Here is a 23,598-nt window from a genome sequence, read left to right on the forward strand (position 1 = left end):
TCTGAATTACTGTACAGGTCACTTGGTGCTCTTACTTCCAAGCCCTTCTAGTCCTTCTCTTTTGTGACTGTGTTACGTTTTCCCATGCAGCGTCTTCTTTCTTCAAGAAAGGTGATTTAGGAACATTTTCATCAATACACTGTGGCTTGGTTGCTTTAGGTCAGTCTCTCCTGTGTAGTATCACACTGCTAAGAAATGTGTATGTTCTTCATGTTAAAAAAAAGTATATATACAAAGTATCTCTAAAGATAGACCTCTCTATGTTTATTCATATGTTTTAACTTTGTAAGGATTTACAAACAAACATTTTAATCTTGATTACTTATTTCTGTATATGTCTTCTGTACTCCTCTGATTTCAGTTAAAATGTACTTCTGAGATTCTAGAGGAGCTTTTTGGTGGATGGCCTTTTTTTTAGTGCATATCCTTGATTTTTACATATCAGGAAAAGTTCTTTACCTGCTGTAACTGCACTTATTTTACAAACACTTTCATGGTATAGCAGTGACTTAATGGGGAATACTTCATTAGAGGTAAAGCTGCTATTGTAAGGTTTTTCTGTGGTTCCAGGGTTAAAATCAGATGTGAGACCTCAGGAAGAGCAAACTAGTTTGGAAAGGATTTACAGAAACTCTGACTTTCTGAGACAGAGCTTCTTTCAGATTCCAAAGCTGTTTGCTCCCTCAGTTTCGTGGCATCAAAGGAAAACCTCTTGCTCTTACTGTGAAAAGGGAAATGTTCTATGTGCCCTCATTAATGTGCTCATCTATGTTTATAGAGAAATAATAATCCTAAATTTGGATTGATGACTCACCAGGGCTTCATGGTATTTGGAAGAAAATTCCATGCTGTGTTGTGACTGATGCTTAGAAGAAGAAAAGTGATCTTATTTCAGATCTTAAAATGGAGCACTGAAAGTTGGTAGTCTCAGTATGTAAGTGTAGTATCTTCTTGAAAATACAAGTGATTATGTGTAATATGTAATTACTAATCTAGGCTGTGGAAGAAAGCTTATTGCTTTTGGTGTTCTGTTTGAGAGGAAAAGTGGGGAATATGTACAGAAGAATGTGAGAAGTACAAGGAAAAAAAGAATTTGTGCAGCTTTAAAAGGGAAAGTGATGGTAGGTGTTAGGGAATGTGAAGTATGCTAGAGAAAGGAAGGAAAGAAGTAGGCACGTTGCTCTGGTGATGCCAAAGTCAATTGCTAGTAGTGCTCTACTTGCCATGTGCTGTTGTTACAAGGCATAAAGTAAGTATATATAGGTTATTGGCTCTAATATAGAACATGTATTAAGCAATTCATTAAAACTATCTCACCAAAAGCATTTCTTTGCATTTTCTTATTAAGTAGTGTATGCAGATTTTAAATAAGAAAGCTAAAAGCAATTTTCAGCAAGAATTAGTTAAAGGTGATAGTAAGGTTCTCTACAATAGTTATTACATCTGTTCAGGTACTTTATATGAATGATGAAAACTTAAAAAACCCCAAAACATCCATGAAGTTGAGTAATATTTCTGTGGCAAGGGGGAAGGGGAACCGTAGGGAATTAAAAATCGCTTTGAATCTAGGGCTACGGGTATAAGATGCCATAATTGTAATAGCTTGCTATTGCTTAGCTTCACACTGGGATACAAATAGAGTTATGTGTGTGTTCCCCCGGAGTTCACTGGATCCGTGGCTTTTATATTGTAAATCCAGACATGTGGCCCCATGCAGTTGATGATGAAAGTTTCAGGAGTAGAGACTGAGTAAGCCAGGAAAAGAATTTAAAAGGATAAATGATGATTTTAAAAGACTATGAATTGTCTAATCTGCAGTTGTATAATTGTGTTACATGATTCAATCTAGGAGCAATTGCTCCTAGCAATCTAGGAGGTTCCTAGAATGTGTGGAGGACAACTTCCTCATGCAAGTGGTAAATGAGCCCACTAGAGGAGGGGCCCTGCTTGACCTGTTGTTTGTGAACAGAGAAGGACTAGTGGGAGATGTGAGGGTCGGTGGCTGTCTTGGGAGTAGCGACCATGAAATGTTAGAGTTTTCGATAGTGGGGGAAGTAAGGAGGGGCAAGAGTAGAACTTCTGCCTTAGATTTCCGGCGGGCTGACTTTAGCCTGTTTAAGAGGCTGGTGGACCGAGTCCCTTGGGAGTCGGTCCTGGAGGGCAAAGGAGTCCAGGAAGGCTGGACATGCTTCAAAAGGGAATTGCTAAATATTCAGGACCAGGCTGTCCCAGTCTGTAGGAAGGCAAGCAGTCGGGGAAAAAGACCAGCCTGGTTAAACAGGGAACTTAGACTAGAACTTAAGGAAAAAAAAGAGAGCCTACTTGCTCTGAAAGAAGGGTCGGGTAACTTGGGAGGTCTATAGGGATGTGGCCAGGTCGTGTAGGGAGAAGATTAGAAGGGCCAAAGCTCAATTAGAGCTCGATTTGGCTGCTACAGTCAAAGACAAAAAAAAAAAAGCTTTTATAAATACATCAACAGCAAAAGGAGGGTCAAGGAGAACCTCCAGCACTTGCTGAATGAGGAGGGTAGTGTAGTGTCAGGGGATGAGGAAAAGGCAGAGGTGCTCAGTGTCTTCTTTGCCTCAGTCTTTAATGTCAAGACCGATTGTCCTCAGGAGACTCGGCCCCCAGAGCCTGAAGTTAGGGACGGGGGGCTGTGTGAACCTCCCAGGATCCAGGAGGAGACGGTTAGTGACCTGCTGTGCCAGCTGGACACCCACAAGGCTATGGGCCCGGATGGGATTCACCCCAGAGTAATGAAGTAACTGGCAAATGAACACCAAACCACTCTCCATTATCTACTGGCAGTCCTGGTTAACTGGAGAAGTTCCAGCTGACTGGAAATTAGCAAATGTAATGCCCATCTACAAGAAGGGTCGGAAGGACGATCCAGGGAACTATAGGCCTGTCAGCCTGACCTCGGTGCCAGGCAAGGTGATGGAACAGATCATCCTGAGTGCCATTACACGGCACATGCAGGACAATCGGGGCATCGGGGCCAGCCAACATGGATTCATGAAAGGCAGGTCCTGCTCGACCAACCTGGTCTCTTTCTATGACCAAGTGACCCGCTTAATAGATGAGGGCAGGGCTGTGGATGTAGTCTATCTAGACTTCAGTAAGGCATTCGACACTGTCTCCCACAGCATCCTCCTGGACAAACTGGCTGCCTGGGGCTTGGATGGGTGGACTCTTCAATGGGTTAAAAACTGGCTGGATGACCGAGCCCAGAGAGTGATGGTGAAAGGGGCAAAGTCCAGCTGGCGGCCTGTCACTAGCGGTGTTCCCCAGGGCTCAGTTCTGGGGCTGGTGCTGTTCAATATCTTTATAGATGATCTAGACGTAGGGATTGAGTGCACCCTCAGCAAATTTGCAGATGACACCAAGCTGGGTGGGAGTGTCGATCTGCTGGAGGGTAGGAAGGCCCTACAGAGGGATTTGGACAGGTTAGATAGATGGGCTGACACCAACGGCATGAGGTTCAACAAGAACAAGTGCCGGGTCTTACACTTCGGCCACAACAACCCCATGCCAGCTCTACAGGCTGGGGGAAGAGTGGTTAGAAAGCGGCCCGGTGGAAAGAGACCTGGGGATGCTGATCAACAGCCGGCTAAACATGAGCCAGCAGTGTGCCCAGGTGGCCAAGAAGGCCAATGGCATCCTGGCCTCTGTTAGGAATAGTGTAGCCAGCTGGTCTAGGGAAGTGATCGTCCCTCTGTACTCGGCACTGGTGAGGCCGCACCTTGAATACTGTGTCCAGTTCTGGGCCCCGCACTTCAAGAAAGATGTTGAGGTGTTGGAGCGAGTCCAGAGGAGGGTGACCAAGCTGGTGAAGGGTCTGGAGAGTCTGACCTCCGAGGAACGGCTGAGGGAGCTGGGGTTGTTTAGCCTGGAGAAGAGGAGGCTCCGAGGTGACCTTATTGCAGTCTACGACTACCTGAAGGGAGGTTGTAGTGAAGTGGGAGTTGGCCTCTTCTCCCGGGCAACTAGCGATAGGACAAGAGGGCACAGCCTCAAGCTTCGCCAGGGGAGGTTCAGGTTGGACATCAGGAAGAATTTCTTTTCAGAAAGGGTCATTAGCCATTGGAAGGGGCTGCCCAGGGAGGTGGTGGAGTCACCATCTCTGGATGTGTTTAAGAAAAGACTGGACATGGCACTTAGTGCCATGGTCTAGTTGACAGGGTGGTGTAAGGGCAACGGTTGGACTCGATGATCCCTGAGGTCTCTTCCAACCTGATTGGTTCTGTGATTCTGATTGTGTAACTATGTAATTAAAATGTTATTCTTAAATATTTTTTAAGTTATTTTCTGCTACCTCTAATTTCTAATTTTCAGATGGAGAATTTAGTAGCTAGTTTTATGGAGAATTTCTCTTTTGGAAAATTGTATCTTATTTCAAGTTGTTAGCTCTTTAGATCCATGAGGTAATAGAGATGATAGAAGAGGGAACATCCGTCTCTTATTGACTTCTTGGTGAGGTGTGTGTGGTTTGTTTTATTTTTTTTATATTTTTGAGAGGATCAGGGAGTTCGTTTGTCCTACCTTGTTCTTTCCCACCCAAGTATTTCTATTGAAGTAAAAGGTAGTGATACAGTTAACGTGTTTGTGTTTAAATTACTACTAAAATCAAATGTAAATTTTGCAGGCATGCAAAATTTGAATATTCAGGAAATTTCATACAGCTTTCAAAAACATCAGGCTGAAGCAAAATATGTATATAAAATTTTGATCGAGTTTAGGAAGATTTCTGAAGATGAAATGACTTTACTGTAAGACACTTCTCAGAAGCATACTTGTTCTGGAACTGTTAGGACCTGCAGCCTTGAAGGGACGGGCAAATCTGAGAAACTTGTAGCAGCAAAACAAGTATTGCAGTACTGTAAGGGACTCTCTCAAGATGAGCTATAATTCTTGGAATATCTGTGGAGTCTGCAGAAAATAAGCATTATCAAAATGCTGTATGTAGATACTAAGATAGATTATATTTTAAAATTACTTTTTCTCCCTAAAAAATGTATTGCGGCACTTAAAAAATATTTTTAACAAGACTGTGTTTGTCAAATAATATTAGTTGATTCCTGAAGAAAGGTATCTAAATTTAGCTGGATCTGTGTGTTAAAGATGGTGGATGATGAAGGAACTCTAATCCAGGTTCTTACCTAAAAATAGTGCAGTTTGTGGTACTGGAGGTAGGTGGGAAGGGCTGTGTGCGTTTAGGTACAGAAGGTGTATTCTGAGACCAGAGAGGGGACAGATGCAGGTGGAACTACAGCTATAATAATGACTAAAAGGCTTAAGTGAGTACTAAGGGCTAAAATTTTCTAATCCTTCAGGGGATTTAGAAAAAGTTAATTTCTGCAATACATTTATCATTTTTCTAAAAATTTTAATCCATCTTTATGGACAAATATTTAGAGTCTTACCTGCTGTGGCTGTGAGTTGTTATTTTTAAATTGAGTTTTATTTTGCAGGGTAAAGTAAATGAATATTTTTGCTATTTATGTGCTCCTTGCTCTGAGAGACCTCTACGTTTTTATGCTAGAAGTCTTGTGAATGTTTGGTACGTAGAGTTAAACCTAACAAACCATAGTATAACTTGAAAATCATAAAAACTAAACCAAAACCCTACGTATGTTCTATGCAGTAATTTCATTTGAATATCTGTCTGGTAGATTTATGGCCTTGCTTTAAAACATGTTTCAAGGCTGGTACTGCAAGGAAAAGGTGGACTAACTATTAGTGTATTTGGGAATAAGATGCTGCAAACAGTGGAAAGAAATGATTGGGTGCAATCTCTTTCTTAGCGTAGCATATTGTATATCTTGTGTGAAACATTCCTATAATATATATCAAGCTTTCCCTAAAGAATGTAGTAGCTTGATTTTGTTTTTTTGTTAGCTTTTATTTTACTAACTAAACCTACCAAATTGCTATAGTTATCTTAAATAATCTTTATTATTAGTTTGTTTTATCTTTCTTGAACACAGTTGTCCAAAATTCTGTACCATATATCAGATGCATAAGCATTAGTGGAGAAAACTTACTGGTATTCTTCCTTAGGTCAGAGACAGATGACTGTTCAAGAAAATGAAATGATGCAGGGATGTGAAGAACAAATTTTAAATTGAATTCAGCCTAGACAGGAGTCAGACTTATTAAATAAAATATTTAGGAGTATCTGTACAAATAAAAATAATCAATAAAATCAAAGCATTTTTTTCTAAGGAAAGGAAATATATTTCATGTAATGTAATTATTATTTGGTATTCTGAATGTCTATAATCAGAATTTTAAAATGTAAGTTTATCCTCTTCCATTTTTCAATGAGTGGCTCCTGTCTGTCTCTTTCTTGTCTCAGAAGATACTTCTGCAAAATGTACTAAGGAGTGTGATAAGAACTAGGTGGGTGGCTTTTGGGAGTTGATATGCTGGTAAACTCAGAGGCCTAGAATACTTGTCCAGTTATAGTCAGCATAAAGGCAAGAGTTTTCCTTCTGCTACATGACTCTTGGGCAGGGGTTAAAATAGAATAGAATAGACTATTTCAGTTGGAAGGGACCTACAATGATCATCTAGTCTTAACTGCCTGACCACTTCAGGGCTGACCAAAAGTTAAAGCATGTTGTTAAGGGCATTTTCCAAATGCCTCTTAAATACTGACAGGCTTGGGGCACCAACCACCTCTCTAGGAAGCCTGTTCCAGTGTTTGACCACCCTCTCGGTAAAGAAATGCTTCCTAAAGTTCAGTCTAATCCTCCTCTGGCGCAGCTTTGAACCATTCCCAAGCGTCCTATCACTGGATACCAGGGAGAAGAGCTCAGCACCTCCCTCTCCACTTCCCCTCCTCAGGAAGCTGTAGAGAGCAATGAGGTCACCCTTCAGCCTCCTTCTCTCCAAACTAGACAAGCCCAAAGTCCTCAGCTGCTCCTCACAGGACGTTCCTTCCAGCCCTTTCACAAGCTTTGTTGCCTTCCTCTGGACGCATTCAGGGACCTCAACATCATTCTTAAATGGTGGGGCCCAGAACTGCACACAGTTCTCCAGGTGAGGCCGCATCGATGCTGAACACAGTGGGATAATCACCTCTTTTGACCAGCTGGTTGTGCTGTGTTCAATGTCCCCCAGGATGCGGTTTGCCCTCTTGGTTGCCAGGGCACACTGCTGACTCCTGTTGAGCCTGCTGCTGACCAGCATCCCCAGATCCCTTTCTGCAGGGCTGCTCTCCAGCCACTCCTCTCCCAATTTAAACTTGTGCCTGGCATTACTATGTCCTAGGTGCAGAATTTGGCATTTCGACTTATTAAATTTCATCCCATTAATCACAGCCCAATGTTCCAATCTATCTAGATCCCTCCGCAAGGCCTCTTGTCCCTCAAGAGAGTCAACAGCACCTCCCAGTTTGGTATCGTCAGCAAACTTGCTAATGGTGCATTCAACTCCTGCATCCAGGTCATTGATAAATATATTGAACAGGACTGGCACTAGAATTGAACCCTGTGGAGCACCGCTGGTGACTGGTCACCAGCCAGATGTAGCCCCATTCACTACAACCCTTTGAGATCTGCCCTTCAGCCAGTTCTTCACCCAGTGCACTGTGAACCTGCTCATCCCACAGTTGGACAACTAGTCCAGAAGGAAGCTGTGAGGGACAGTATGAAAAACCTTACTAAAATGCACAAAAATTGCATCCACGCCTTCCCTTCATCCATGACGCGGGTGACTTATCATAGAAGGACATCAAATAAGTTAAACAGGACTTTCCCTTTGTGAACCCATGTTGACTGTGCCTGATGATTGCGTTCTTCTTTAAATGCCTTACAGTAGTACCTAGTATAATCTTGTCCATAATAAAGAGAAGTTTCTTCTTTCCTGAATACTGTCTGTATTCTAGTAGTATTAGTATAGGTACAAAAAAGAGGTACCATGAAATGAGCTTGAGTGTGACATCGAGAGTATGAATCAATTATCTGGAAGTAATGAACATCTAATGTCTGTGGTCTTACACATTCGTAAACGTGAAGTAGCTTTCCTCTTGTTAATTTAGAGGAACAGAATTAAACTTTCTTGAACACACACAACTGTGTAAATAGCTTGTGACAGACTAATTCCTTATCGGATGGGACTAAAAATAATATATCTTAAATAATAATCCACAGATATTTTTGAGAAGTAGCTAAATGTTAGTGGTGTTTCAAAACTGTAGATCCTTTCTTCAGCAAAAAGAATGCAACAAGTCCCATTAACTTAAGAAATTACATCTTTTTTTCAAAACTTAATATTTTTTGTTGGTTTTGTTTTGCAGGATACAAAATTATGGATAATAATGGAATATCTGGGTGGAGGCTCTGCCCTTGATCTAGTAAGTAAATTATGTATGATTTTTGTTATTTTACCTCACATAATTATTTTCCTATCGTATAATTCTGGACACTATAATATGTCATTTGGCTATGACAATGTTTGCTTCCAGTAAAGGAGAAAAAGTATTTGTCAATGCCAGGAAAATGTTCTTTTCCATGAGGCAAGACTGATTATTTGTATAGATGGAAGGGAACTAAGCAACAGAATATTGGAAGCAGGATATAAACATCTTGGAATGCTAATCTTCAGTCAACCAGAGAGCACTAGTGGCTGAAAATAGTTTTTTCTGTCTCTTAATTCTGCCACCACAACTCCTCCTAGTGTATACACTGTAATGTCTCTTCCCCACCACCACCACCCCAAAACAAACAAAAATTTCCCTGTTTGAAGTCATATTGAAGTCTAAATAGAGACAGAAACATGATTGAGGCTGGTATTAAAAAAAATACATTTCAAAGAAATAGGAAGAGCTGTGGGCTGCCTTGAGGGTAGAGAGGCCTTATAGAGAGACCTGGATAGATTAGAGCGCTGGGCAATCATCAACCACATGAAATTTAACAGGAGCAAGTGCTGGATTCTCCACCTGGGGCAAGGTAATCTTGGTTATATGTACAAATCGGGGAATGAGAGGCTGGAGAGCAGCCCTGTGGAAAGGGATCTGGGGGTTTGGGTTTATGGCAAGTTGAGTATGAGTCAACAGTGTGCCCTGGCAGCCACACAGGGCTGTTGTGATAGTTTTTTCCTGACAGAAGAGCAATTAGAAACTGGGTTTGCTTTTATAAATTTATTATTACTTTCTTCATGCTTCAAAAAGTATAAAAGAGCGGAAAGACAACAGATGTTATCATATTTTCTTGTCTTTTTTTTTTTTTTTTAATCACACACATTTCACTTGCGTGGTGACCACATGTTTATTCTGTAAGTTTGTTGCCTAGAAATAGTACAGTGTCTTTGGTCACATCCTGAAATGTTATTGAAGAAATTGTGCCACAGAACTGAAACCATCATGTAAATATATATTAAGCATCTCATGTGTGCTTCATTCATTTTCAATTTATATTCTGCTGCGTGTTTTCCTAGTTCTAACATGCACATTACGGTTCTCAACTGGAATCTGGTAGGACAACTGCCACACTTCATCATGTTTCCATACTCAAGGCAAGACTGGAAATCTTGAATTCCATGTTCGAAGTGTACACATGTCATGTTAGCCTGGTGTTTTCTGTACTTGAATATGCACTGGATGTTTTGAAAATCATGCCTCACAAGAGAAAGTACATTTAATGCAACTATATGTGCATTGTTGTTCAACTTTGAGTATAATTTAGGTTTGTGGCTGAGGTACAAGAGCTAATATTCTCAGCCTGAGTCTCTTTTCACTAACTTCCTCCTCGCTAAGGTGAGCTAACATCTGACAAAAGAGGTTTTCCCCCATTAATGTGCTGTATCATGTTGCCAAGTCTTGAACCGGTGCTTGCAGGCTAGCAGGAGCAAAGCCTTGAGAATTCCTCCTCGCTAAGGTGAGCTAACATCTGACAAAAGAGGTTTTCCCCCATTAATGTGCTGTATCATGTTGCCAAGTCTTGAACCGGTGCTTGCAGGCTAGCAGGAGCAAAGCCTTGAGAATGGCTCAGTGGGTTTTAGGGAGTAGCAATATCATGTATATTATCAAAGCTAAAGAAAAGCCGAAAAGATTGTAAGTGAAGCCACAAAGATAAAACAAATATGTTGTCTGCCTTACATGAAATCTTACCTCTGTTCCTACCTATTAGCTGAGGATTTCTGAGGGATGTAATATTTTAATTTTTACCTGAAAATTTTTATCTGAAATGCTTTCTTTCTCACAGAGTGAAGCTTCAGAGATATAACTTTTTGATTGTGTTTCAGTAACTGCTATTGTGGAGTAAACTAGAATACTGGAATATTTCCAATATTAAGTGTTGTCCACAGAGTTTGAGTCTCTCTCTTGAAATGCCCTTGTTGGTTAAGAAGCCTCTCTGGGCAGTGACCTTTCCTCTGTCCCTTTAGAGTTAGTGGCATACTCACTTTTAGAATTTATATCTGTTGTAGAGGACTCTGAGATCTTCTACCACTGCTGTTTCTTCTTATAAGAATTTAAGTACTCGGAACCTTTAATTCTAACAATTTGCAGATTTATACCTTCAGTTTTATATGAAAAAAGTTAACTTTTTAAATATGCAATGCTTTGTCAGCCTAGCAGTTTGAGTTGTGTTTGAGAGAGCTTCACAAAATCCCTTGCAGTATATAGTAATAAGATACGTGATTGATGTGGTACCTTATATGCCTTAGTTCCTTTCTCAGACTTCAAGATTTGGGTCCATTTAGGGCCTGTGGAGTTGCACTTCTACGTTCAATGCGATGTTAATAATCAGATTACAATGTAGATGCTTTTCAAACACAGCATATATATCTATGACCTGACCACAGAGCAAAAACTCAAAACTGTGTCTTTATGGAGCCTTTAACAAACTTTTACAAATGGTTTAGATAAATGAAGTATTTCTTTGCCTGTTGTTCATAAGGCCACTTAGTTGAGAACTATGTATTTTTTAAAGAATATTCTGGGTTGTATCTCATGTTACGAAATTAGCAAGTTGGAAGTTTTGAGGTGTGACAGAAGGAGTTTTGTAGTCTTTTTGTAGTCCCAGTGTTATTTCTGTTCTCTCTGTTTCTTCTTTATATATATATATACACACACACAGATATATATAAAAATATTTCTTCTGTCTCCTAGTTAGAACCTGGCTCACTCGATGAAATCCAGATTGCTACAATATTGAGGGAGATACTCAAAGGACTCGATTACTTGCATTCAGAAAAGAAAATCCACAGAGATATTAAAGGTAAATTGTTTTATATTTGTTTTGTAATAATATTAGAAGAGCTCATGCAATATAAATGAACACTTTTCCAGTGCCAAATGTCTTTAATTTCCGCTATTTCCTCTTCTTTATTCCAGCTGCTAATGTATTACTGTCTGAACAAGGAGCAGTAAAACTAGCAGATTTTGGAGTAGCAGGACAACTAACAGATACACAGATAAAGAGGAATACCTTTGTGGGAACACCATTTTGGATGGCACCTGAAGTAATAAAGCAATCGGCATATGATTCAAAGGTAAGGTATTTCAAGGCATTAGCCAAAGTCCCTTCCCTTTTTAACTTGAATTACTTAGGTTGGTCTTCAGAATGTAGCTAATGACTTTGGCTGTGTCTAGACAGGTGTAGGTTTAGATGATACCTAGCAGCTAAAAGCTGTTGGCAAGGAAAGAAGCTTCCCTAATTTGTATACAAACCTTAAATTTTCTGGTGTATTAAGCCCATCCAGATGGCAAGAAATATTACAATATTGACAAGTACATCCTGTCACCTTTTATCCCACTCTGTTGATGAGTATTTTTGATGGTTGTTTAAAAGTAGAAGAGAGCAAATAGATACAAAATGTTAATTTGCTTACACTTGTTTGGAAAAAAATAGTCAACAACATTGTTGAAGAATACAGATTTGGTGGGTGTCAAAGTGTTGTTTGAAAGTGCTGTTATTCATCTGTGGAAGAATGTACTGCATAGGTCTATGCTACTCCCTGACCATGTTCTTTTATATATTCTGTATGTGTTTAATATCAGATTTACTTACTTGTAGTGATGTATATTACACAGGATTTTGATTTAGCAGAATGGTACAGCAGTGTACTGAAATCACAACACAAGCACAATATATCAATTGTAATATCCAGTTGGATCATGATAGAAATATGATTCCCATTACTGGTCTCCATATGCTCACCAGCATGGCGCTGGGTGTCCCTGGTTGCTAGGAAGAAATATGTGCACTGAAGCAAGCTCAAGCCCATTGTTCTTTTCAAAGTTCATTTTGTTGGGTACTCTGTTTTTATACTTGCATTAGGCTGAGCTACCTGTACACCTCCTTGCTGCCCCTCCCTTCCCCCTCCCCCGTGCTGGCCTGGCTAGCTCAGTAAGACATTGCTCTACTGATTATATCGGGGAAGGCTGTTTGCACAACCCGATGACCCACTGGTGCAGCTATATAACTGAGATAAAGGTCACCCTCAAGTCCCACTTGTGTTGAGATAAGATCAGCTTGCTTTCTGATAATTAGCAGTCATTCCTTGTGTTCTTTCCTGAGCTCATCTTTCTTGCCCATCTCCTCTGATCCCCTTGTAGGGATTTGTTGATTGGTCATATCTTCGTGCAATAAGACAGGTTCGCATGTTTCTTTCCACCCTCATCCTTGTAAGGAACTCACCAATACTGACTGTGGCCTAGATTGTCTGTAGTATTACTTCCTTCCCTATATCTTTCTGTAGAGAGGCTATTTAAAAACAACTAGCAGAGCTCTGTCGAGTCTCTAGAAGCTTAAATGACCCCAAATTCCCAATTTGGAGGTTGAGCAAACCGTGTTTTTCGTGGATGGTGGTTTTTGCCTTGTTTGTTTGGTTTTGGGGTGTTGCTGGTTGGGGTTTTTTTTGAGGTTTGGCTTCTGGGAATGATTTTCACATGGACAAAGCATGATTCAGTCCTCAGGTTTTGAATTACGGCTGTTTCAGTCTATGATGTCATGTGGACATAAAAAGGTCTTGGATATTTGATCAGTTCCATAGAAGGCCAGAACTCAAGTTTTGAATGAACTAGAGATACTTATTTGCATCTGTGAGCCTCTAGGCACTTTGAGATGAGACTAAATTGTACAGACAATAGTTTTGCTGTTGTTGCACAACAACCACTTGAGAAGACCTGTTTATTATAAGATAGTCTTATGCACATGTGAGAACACAGACATTCAAATCTAACCTAGTTTTCCTTCCATAAGCTGGCCATACTTGAGAGGCGTTAAGCAGGACTGTCCTCTTCGTAGCATAGTCCCAGTGAGGTGCAAGCAATTTCCATTACGTAGTTGCTGTGTTACCCAGTTTTGTTCTTTGCCCCGTTGAATCCTTTTACTTACCACGTGCTGATGGGTTCCTGATAAAAGCTTGGAAGTGCTCTGTAACACTACCTTGGGCACAGTTCACCTGCTTCTTTCACACAGTTCACCTGCTGCTTTCCTCATTTACTGTATGCCTCACATCAACAATAGTTTATTATTTACTGTATGCCTCACACCAGCAATAGTTTATTGCTCCTTTTCTGATTGGATTGATATCATTGCTCATGCTGACTGCTGAAATAGCACAACTGTGTAAGGCAAAGCAAAACCTAAGTTAAAACATTAAACTACTAACTAGGCTAAAGGAAGGTGGATGCATCCTGAGGTCTAACATTGCTAGTTATTGCTATAAAGCTTAAGGTCTCCTGTTGATTCAGCACTATTATCACTTGTCTTAGTATTCTGGGCATTTGGTAGATTTCCTGACCATGGCTTACACTATATTATCAACATAACTCATGCAAGAACTATTATTCCAGTATATTGATTTCCACTTTAAGCAGTTTTAGATATTAAGATACAGTTGCACCTCCTCTGAATTCAGATACGGTTCTGAGTTAACCATCCTGTCAAACACAGCTTCCAGAATTGAAGAGACAACCTTTTGAGGAATTTCCTTGTGTGAAGCACTTCAAATGCTTTTGGTTAAAACAGTATATCTTTATTGTAATTGCATTACTTAATAATATTATAACATTCACATTAATGTCTCTTAAGATTGGGTAAAAGTAATGAATACTTAACTTAAGATGATGATTTTGAATATAGCCGTATTTTTTTCCCAATGTATGTTATGGAACTGTATGTATATAATATCTTTTATCTTTTGTTAAGGTAGAGAAGCAGGTTTTTTTAATAGATAAAAAATGTCTGCATTTTTGAAAAGTGCTGTTTTATTTCAGGATTTGACAAATGCATACATTTTGTGTATTTTTCTTTTAAAAAAGATGTGAAACTTAACAATGTCAAACCAAGTCCCAATTTATGTTCCTAATACTGTGCTCTCAAGATTATGTGAGGCTTTTTGGACTTCTTTATGCATATGGGAGCTGTGTATTTCTTAGCTGACATACAGAATTTGCCCATTCCATTCTTGCTTTATTCAGTCCCATTCCCAAACTGTTTGTGTCCTTAAGATATTCTTATTATTCTTTCTCAGGCCATATATTGCAAGGTATATTTACAAAGCATTCCAACACTTGTCTTTATTGCCTAAAAATCAATCAAGGTATGTGATTTTTGACATGGATACTAAAATTCCTACAGCTTCTGTCAGACTTCTGTGAATAATAATTCAGACTGATACATTTGAGAACATAGAATTTCCGGATGGCTTGTGTCAGAGAGTAAGTTAGCTATAACATTTGCATTTTAATGTGGTCAGTAGCTAATCTGAGAGGTATACTTGACAGCAAAAATTTCAACTTTATTTTTCATTTTCCCTTGTAGTTTATTTTTAAAGTCCATGTAATCTATGGGAGTGATAAAATCTAGCTGCTAAAGAAACTATAACTATTAAAGCTACTACCTGTTTTTTTAATTTCTTTTCATTTTTTATTTATCTTTTCCCATACCATTTATTTCCTTTTTTCCAAGCTATTTGTTCTTTGATATAAAGTCCTCATAGGATCTTTTCCTTCTTTCTAATATCTGTTATTTTGGCAATAGTTCTTACTTCTTCCTCCTGTTTTGATTCCTTTCTTCATCTGAAAGTCTGCATCTTTTCTTATCTGCTTCACTTTTCCCATATCTAGTTCTCTGTCCTTTCTACTCTATAACTTCTAATAGAAAATTAAATATTTAATTTTAAAATGTTTTTCTCTTGCACTGTAGCCTGTTTGTCTTACAAGAGCTTCAAAGTCAGACTAAATTTTACTTGTTAGAGTGGAAGAAGAAAGGCTTATGGCAGTACTACAATAAATAGTAGTTACTAGTGATTTGCTGACTCTCTGTCTGAAATTGGAAGAATAATTTTTGTTCAATATTTGAAACTGTAAAAATCATAACGTGGTAAAACTTAGTGATGATATAGTGTCATCACTTCTTAAGGTCATGCTTCTCCCTCCCCATTTGAAGGAATGAAATTCCAGAACAGGCGCAAATCACTGTCACAAGCAAGTGCATCCTAGAAATGTCTAGTTGGATACACATGCAATCAGTATTCATATCCCTGTTTTGAGATCCTTTCTTATCTATGAAAGGAGAAGTTACAGTTCCAGAGGTTTTATTCTTGATGCTTCCAACAGGAACGGTCTTCCAAAACCCATCTTGGACTTCAAAGAGTTCAGTGTGCAGCCCTGGTTTGTCGGGCTTTTTCGTTCATTTTTTTGTGGAGGAAGGTCACTAGCAGTAGAAAGTTATAAATATATGAAGAAAAAAAGTATTGATAGATATGTGTGTGCATATGTGGATAACTGTGCACGCATACACATATAAATTTTATTTTTATACTTATATATACACATGCTTCATCTGTGATTGAAAGTCTGGCAGAAGAAAATTATCCATTTATATGGCTTTAACACATTCCTCTTGAGAAACTGAAATTCAGAATAAATTGGAAATAACATTGCTCAGTTCTTAACGTGAAGACTCATCTTTGCAGGTGACATTTTTCTTTCATAAGCAAGAAGAGTTTTTCTGCTAGAGGGAAGTTACTCACAATTATACTCAGACTTGAGGATAGCTTAGCTGATAATGCTGTTATTAAGATAAATGAAACTCAGAGCTCGTATACTTAGGTAATCCTCTGTGCTCAGTGTGAGATGGCAGTTTTGTAACGTGGCTTAACAAAACATCATTTCATAAATTTGATGGTATGCTAATTGACTCAGGTGGGTTTTTTTCCATACTTACTTGCAAAATTAAGTAACTAAGCTCTTAACAATAGAATACTGTCTGAACAAGGAGGAGCTTGAGCTTGTTTTTAGTCAGGCAATGTAGCTGTGATAGTGGAATGGATGCATGCATTGCAGCTGTCAGCCTGTAGTCCTGTATTAGTCAAAGGTAAACTAGCATATCAGTTGAGCAGAGACTCAGGGATTAGAGGGACACCTAGTAAGGACAGCATGAATAAATGAAATCTCTGCTCTACCCAGTACCTGGAAGTAGGTCTGTCTACAGTGTAGCAAAGTCCCAAATGCTCTGTTTGGGAATAAAACCAGACAGCTCACTTCAGATATTTCCTGTTGTCCTGAGAATAAGTCTTTGTTCTTCTTTCACTTCAAAAGAAACATAAAAAAAAAAACCAAAACATAAATATTTTTAATTGATATCTTGTCCTTTGGAACAGATGTTTCTGTGAAATTTTTCTTCTTTCACATTTGTGAGGGATTTATTCATCCATTCTTTTGACTTTTAGGTCTGTTATTTCAGCAGAACATAGAGAATTACGATGCATTACTTCAGGCAGATCTGGCAATACGATTTGGATCTAGGGAGACAGCATTCCCTAGAAAGAGTAGGCAGATTTTAATGCTGAAAACCTATGAAACAAATGTATTTAAATAATCTTCCCTAAAAAGCCAATATGCATATTGTGGCATCCAGTAACAATGTGAATCCAACTCATCAATGAAATTAAATGGTAGTAGATCTAGCACTGGTCTCTGCTGCATTACTTGATTTGTCCCTCTAACTTGGCAGTGAGCCATTGGATCTGCATTTTGCATGTGCATGACTTTGAGAAGTTTGATTTAGATCAGGCCTTCTTGGCCTACAAGACATGGCTCACAGGAAAAGGTCTACCAAGCAGATCAGGTTGAAAAGTGCTGTCAATATTTCAGAAGCTCCTTGGACCAAATACTTAACTGGTTGAAATCTTGGGTTGAAAAAGTTCAATAATACTGTTCTAGGCTGCATTTCTCTAGTATGTGACTAAGAATGATACATAAGACAGTGTTAAACCCCAGGAAAATTATATCCTAATGTATTAAATTTCTGATGGTTGTACTAACTGATGCTTGTTGAGCAAAAAACTTGTGCACGTTACAACATTTTCCTTTATGCCAATATTTGAGTCTTGCCCCATATTTACGTAGTATACTTGAACATGGTGGATAACATGCTAGTTAATAACAACTCTACCATTACTTTTTAAAAATATTTGTCTTTCAAGATCAGTTATAACTGCTGGTGTAATAGTATTGATTTCAAAAAGTTTTAAAACTATAATAAGTAGAACTGCCTTATGCTGTAGAGTAAAAACAACCAAGGAACTCTGTGTACTTTATTTTATGTGGTTAACTACATAAACCAGACCGTGATAACAAACAATTTACATATGAAATTATTACAGTAAAGGTTTAAAATCTAGCTTTGCAAGCAACACTGTTTCTTCTTTCTCTGACCTAATCTTAAAAGCACTGTTTCTTGCAGGCAGATATCTGGTCGTTAGGCATAACAGCCATAGAACTTGCAAAAGGAGAGCCACCTCATTCAGAATTACATCCAATGAAGGTTTTGTTCCTCATTCCTAAGAACAATCCACCAACGCTGGAAGGAAACTTCAGTAAATCCCTCAAAGAATTTGTTGAGGCCTGCTTAAACAAGGACCCAGGCTTTGTGAGTTTCATCTGTTTGTCAGCATATGGTAGAGAACTTGACTAGTTTACATGAACTGCATGAATAAGTGCCGTTCAGCTTTTCTAATATGGGGCAACATATTCACCAGCATCTTTTTTTTAGATACTATATATATTTAAAATCTCATTTGTATGAAGACTGAAGTCTGGATTTCTTGATCTTTTCATCGTGAGTCATTTAACACTCTCAAACGCAGTAAAAAAAAAATATCTTTTTTTTTTTTTAAGAGACCTACTGCAAAAGAGCTCTTAAAACACAAATTTATTTTACGAAACTCAAAGAAAACTTCCTACCTGACTGACCTTATCGATAGGCACAAGATATGGAAGTCTGAACAAAGTCACGACGACTCCAGTTCTGATGACTCAGATACGTAAGTTTGATTAGTTTGTAAAATATCCTTTGTAAATATAGCAGCCAAGTAGTTACTTTTAGCACATACATTCCTGTGTTCTGTTATTTACAGCTTTTCAACTTAGCAGCCTTGGTAAACTAATGAAACCTTGATTTCAGTATTTCAAGGGATTTCATGCAAATAACAGTCACTGAGAACAAGTCTTCTGGCCCATTCTATGCTACCTTCTCTTTTATGTAGGGTCTAGTGCCCTTCCTAGACCTAAGGCCAACTGTTGCTCCTGTTGCGTGAGCAGAAGGTACACCTCACCCTGCACAGCCAGGTAGCACTGTGCACGTGCAGTGTCTTGTGTGTGCACGTGGCCACCTAAGGAGGGGAGTTGTCTCCTTGGTGGCAGGTTGTCCCCCATTTTGGCTGAGTTAACAGGCAGAAGCATATCCTTGCATATAAGAGAGGGTTAGTGGACAATGCTTCTGTGATAATGGGGTTTTGGGGTACTAACCATATTACCTAGGCTTTTTTATGAGAGGTGTTTTTTTTTTCCTATACTTCCAGGAAGGTTGGGCCGTTACAGCATGATAGTCATGAAATGTCAAACTATTAATTGAAAAAGGAGAAGTGTTGTAAATATTTCCAGATTTCTTTCCTTTCCAGTGTTTCCCACTTTTGAAAATCAAGTGAAGGGATTGCCATCATTTATTCACAAATGGATTAAATTCCTCATAATAAAGAAAACACAACTATTCTCTGCAAATCCAGTCTGTGTGCTAATGGCAAGCATCAGGCTGGTTATGATTTCTTGTCTGCCATTACAGCTGTATATTTGTCCATTTGTATATTTGTCCATTATTAATGGCTTCATACCTTCCAGTGATCACAGTTACAGCCCAAAACCAGGTCTGATTTGGAAGGTAAATTACTAGTCCTAAAACTGGTCTCAGATCTGGACTTTGGACTTTGAGGTTACAGTTCATTGTTCCTGTGGAATATCAGACCAGCTTTGATAGCTTGGTGTAGGAGAGCAGTGGAACTAGAATGGTTATTGAGTGCCTGTGAGACAATTTAATGTTCTGTCTAAGCCTGCTTTCCCCTCCTCTGCTTCCACAGCAGCCTTTGTGTTAGATGTGGTAAAAGGGTGAGTTGATTTGTCATGCTGGAATACTAACCTTCCAAACTGATAAATATTTTTCTGTTGGATCAGCTTCCTAGAGCTGATGTAGACAAGGAAGGTAGACCAGCCTCTTTCAGCAACACTCAGAAGTTCTATGTGACTTGAAGCAGAAATCTTGGAGAATTTTCTTATACTGATCACATGCTTTTTGACTTGGTAGGCTGCGCTAAGTACTTTTTGTACAACGGCCACTAGATGCCCTTTTAATTGGTGGTTTTCCTGCAAATCTCTTTTAATTCACAGACCAGAAAGAAGTGAACTTAGAAAAGGATATTTATGGTAGTGAGAGGAAAAATGTAATACAGTGTCCGATTAGTGTCAGCATAAATATTTTTGTGCTTTTAACTTAGGAGGACTTATAGAAAAAATTATTATGCCATCCAGAAAAAATAAGGCAAAAGATTGATTTATGGTGATGTAGTTTGTTAAAGCCATGCTGTATCTGTTTTTAGCCAATTTTTTTGAAGTGGGAAATTTACCTTACGAACAGGCTGGAGATGAACTGTATTCCTCAAAGGTATTCTCAGCTAGTGTCTTAGCTGTTTTTCTAGGCAAAAAAGTGAATTAAGTCTTTTAATTTTTCCCCTCTTCCCTAATGGTTTGAGGTACTCTGCTGAAGCCAGTTTTCAGGTAGCAATAAAGCACTTCATGTTACTTGTTTATGTAACTTGGGAAAAAGTTTTCAATCTGTAATGCCTCTTTTTGAAGTTAATTTAACATTTAGTGAAGTAACTTGGTTCATTTTTTTAATGTCCCCAAAAGATAAATTACATTACTTGTCTTTGTACTTACTGGCTTGCACGGTAGAATCCTGATTTTGGTCTTGACTGTAGTTTTGTGTTTAGCATGTATATTGAATGAATATGGACAATAAGGTGTAGGTAATAAAACTTTTTCCTTTTTTTTCCCTCCCTTGAAGTGAACCAGATGGCCAGGCTTCAGGTGGGAGTGATTCAGAAGAGTGGATCTTTACAATAAGAGAAAAAGACCCCAGGAATCTAGAGAATGGAGCAGCCCAGCCTTTGGAGTTGCAAAGAAATAAGGTGCTCAAAATATTGACTGTATTATACAAGGAGATAATTCTTGCTTTGGGGTGATTTTTATTTTATACCTTTAAAAGCATTTAAATTGTAAAACTTTCAGAACTTTTGCTAAAAATGTATATTCTACAGTTGCCTTTCACAAAATGTTTTGAGTAAGTCTTGAAGTTTGGGTATTCTGTAAATGTGTCCTTTTTCTGTAGTTTGTGAAATACGTACCAAAATATTTCTGTAGTTTGAGAAATATTACCGCTGGAGGAAGACCAGGAAATATTTTATTTTGCAAATCTTCCTTCTGTAAAGTAAACTTAAACCAGTACAGTACAAAGCTAGGCTGGGGTTTTGGGGAAGGCATTCTGGTCTTTTAGGAAAAAAGACTATAATGTAGCAAAGAATAGAACGTGCACGTGTCCAAAAAAACCCCAAACCAACAAACCCAGAATAAGGGATATTTAGGAGCTGCTCCATTGTATTTTCTGCAGCCTGTGTGGCTGGGGTAAGTGGTTGCTACCCTGACTCTGAAAATTCTGTGTGTGCGCTCTTATCAGAACTGGAGAAATATAAGAAAAATATTGTATCATATGAGAGGAACATAGTAAATATCAGCATGTCTGTGATTTAGTACATGCTCAGTAGGATTGTGCTGTGTGTTGTGTGGGGTTTTTTTTGGGTATTTTTTTTTTTTTTTTAGTTTTGAGCCTGCATGTATCTGAGGTGCCACAGCCTCAAATTTTAATTCAACCTTCATTTTCTACAATGCTCTGGAATAGTCTGTTGTAAAACATGTTACATATTTGTATATACATAGAAATAGATGTTTCATAGAGTGTAGCATGTTGGAACTATTTTTTTCTTTAATTAGAAACAGAATACAATGAGGATGCTTTTTTTTCAGAAATAAAATTGGTCAGAATTTTGTTTTCTTTAAAGGAAAAGAACATTCCAAAGAGGCCTTTATCCCAATGCCTGTCTACAGTTATATCCCCTTTATTTGCAGAGGTAAGTTATTGCTTTAAAACTTAACAATTGCAGGATTTATGTCTCTGAAAAATAGAAAAATATGATGAATGACACCTAAGGTTTCTATAACCCATTTGGAACTTGATGTGTTACAGTTTTAGCTGTACCCTTTGCTTTTATGCATGTCTGCTTTTGAGATCTTTGTTTTGCTTCTAACAATACTTCACAGGCATGGTAGCAACATCAACCATGCTAGCCTAAAGCAATGAACATGAAAAACAGAAAGGTATGTAAATGTTTGGGTTGCAGCATTCCATTTTTTGACACTGCTTTATCTCTTCATCTGTCATTTTATCTGTTACGAATTTTAAGTTCTTCCATGTTCCAAGGTATGGCTGTGGACCAGATCAGCAAGAACTTAACTTTTGAATTTCAGTGTTGAAAAGTGTATTTTATTCCCATTCTGAATTTTATATTTTTTATATTTGTTTTTTCCAAATACTTAAAAACAACTTAAAAAAAAAATCATGTGAAGAGGAAGCCAGATATTTATGAAGATGTGATTATTTTAAAAAAGTTGATAGGACTCTTAAGAAAAAAAATCTCCCTTCTCACCCTAGCTTTGATATGAAATTTTTTTTATTTAAATAATTATTTCAATCATTGTAACTGTTATCGAAATAAAATTAGAGAAATTGTTCTAATAAAAGGATGTTGTCTTAATTTTGTTCTAATGAACAAAGTCCTGCTTCAGAGGATAATCATTGAATTTTGCATGCTGCTCATTAAGAATACTGAGTTCAATAAAGCAATTAAACTTATTTAAAGGGGATGACCTCTGTATTGCCTAATCAGACTCCAGTATGAACTCAGCCGGTCATTCTCCTATGTAAAGTGGAGAAACGCTTTAAACAGGGATTTTTTTGGCATTTTCCATTGCAGTTCTTTATGTATTACCTGCTTGCTTGCCTCTGAGAATTTTCTTTCAATTCCCTACCCTTCCATCTCCCAAATGTTTTTCTGGTTGCTGTACATCTCCTTTAGGTCTTCCTTCTCCATTTCTGTACCAAGCATGATACAGATCCTGCATTGGCTGTTTTCCACACCCCATCCTCCATTCTTATCCTGTCTTTATTTTTCATTTTCTCTCCACCATGCCCTTTATTACCTGTCTTCTAGATATCTCTGCTCAGGTTTCTTCCTTCTCATGGTATTGCTAACTAGTTGTTGTGTCCTTTGCCTTTCTTGCTTCCCATTTTCATTTTCAGGGCCATTCTTTTAACTGATGCTTGCTGATCGCTGTGGGTATACGATTCCCCTAGTACTGCTGCAGCAACACAAACATTTATCACTGCAGTCAGATATTAAGATTGTCATTTACTTTCATCTCTGTAGCATGTAGAGGCTACAGAAAAATTTTTCCTCACACACTTGGTTGTTGTATCTTTCCATGCAATGTCTGGTGGATAGCCACAACTTTCCCAAACTTCCAGAATCTCATTGCGGGGTTTCCTTTTTCTTACAGGCGTGGCTACTGTCTCTGCTGTCTGGAGGAAGCCTTATGTTACATTTTCAGTGTTCCATTTGTTTAGCATTCAAACCACAGATATCTGCACCTTCAGGAATTATTGCTAGCTAAATTAGTGAGTTAGTCCATGGAACTCCTCCAAAAAGAACAAAGCTGGCCCGTCAGAGCTTTTTGTTGTCATGGAGGCTTCCAAGCTTTTTGCACAGAAGATGGGTGTAAAAACCAACTGCTGTCCCTGTGTAATCTTAAGGGGAAGATTGTGCTCTGCATCCTTCTCCTTCAGTTGAACTCTTGATACAGCTTAGGAGCCTTGGCTGGAGAGGCTTGCTCAGCTATGGGGCCCTGCGTCTCTGTGTTGCTGGTAGTAATCTGGAGCTTGGTGCACCTCAGCAAAGCAATTAAAAAAACAAAACAAAACCCCACAGCAAAACACCCAACCCCAAACAACAGAAAACAAAACACACCCTGAACATGAACAAAGTTGTCATGCTTGTCAGTTATTTGTGATCTTCAGTGATCAGCTCTCACCCTGATGTGGTTTCTTTCTCTGTATCAGAGGACACTGGCTGAGTATGGCATAGGGTGAATCATTCTGGGTTCCTTTTTGAAGGCAAGAGATCCAGAGGTGTCCT

At 38.6% G+C, this 23,598-nt stretch overlaps 1 protein-coding gene across 2 annotated transcripts in view; it reads left to right on the top strand.

Annotated features, from left to right (window-relative positions):
• The window catches only part of STK24 (serine/threonine kinase 24), a 68,365-nt gene that overhangs the window by 37,805 nt on the left and 6,962 nt on the right, over positions 1-23,598 (top strand). For both annotated transcript variants that reach the window (XM_068422988.1, XM_068422996.1), the window contains exons 3-9: positions 8,303-8,359; positions 11,117-11,225; positions 11,342-11,499; positions 17,706-17,891; positions 18,140-18,285; positions 20,358-20,481; positions 21,409-21,477. In XM_068422988.1, coding sequence (XP_068279089.1) covers positions 8,303-8,359; positions 11,117-11,225; positions 11,342-11,499; positions 17,706-17,891; positions 18,140-18,285; positions 20,358-20,481; positions 21,409-21,477 — 849 coding nt within the window. The remainder of the gene's footprint in view (positions 1-8,302; positions 8,360-11,116; positions 11,226-11,341; positions 11,500-17,705; positions 17,892-18,139; positions 18,286-20,357; positions 20,482-21,408; positions 21,478-23,598) is intronic.

Source organism: Nyctibius grandis, chromosome 2 (assembly GCF_013368605.1).
Source record: "Nyctibius grandis isolate bNycGra1 chromosome 2, bNycGra1.pri, whole genome shotgun sequence".
NCBI lineage: Eukaryota > Metazoa > Chordata > Aves > Nyctibiiformes > Nyctibiidae > Nyctibius > Nyctibius grandis.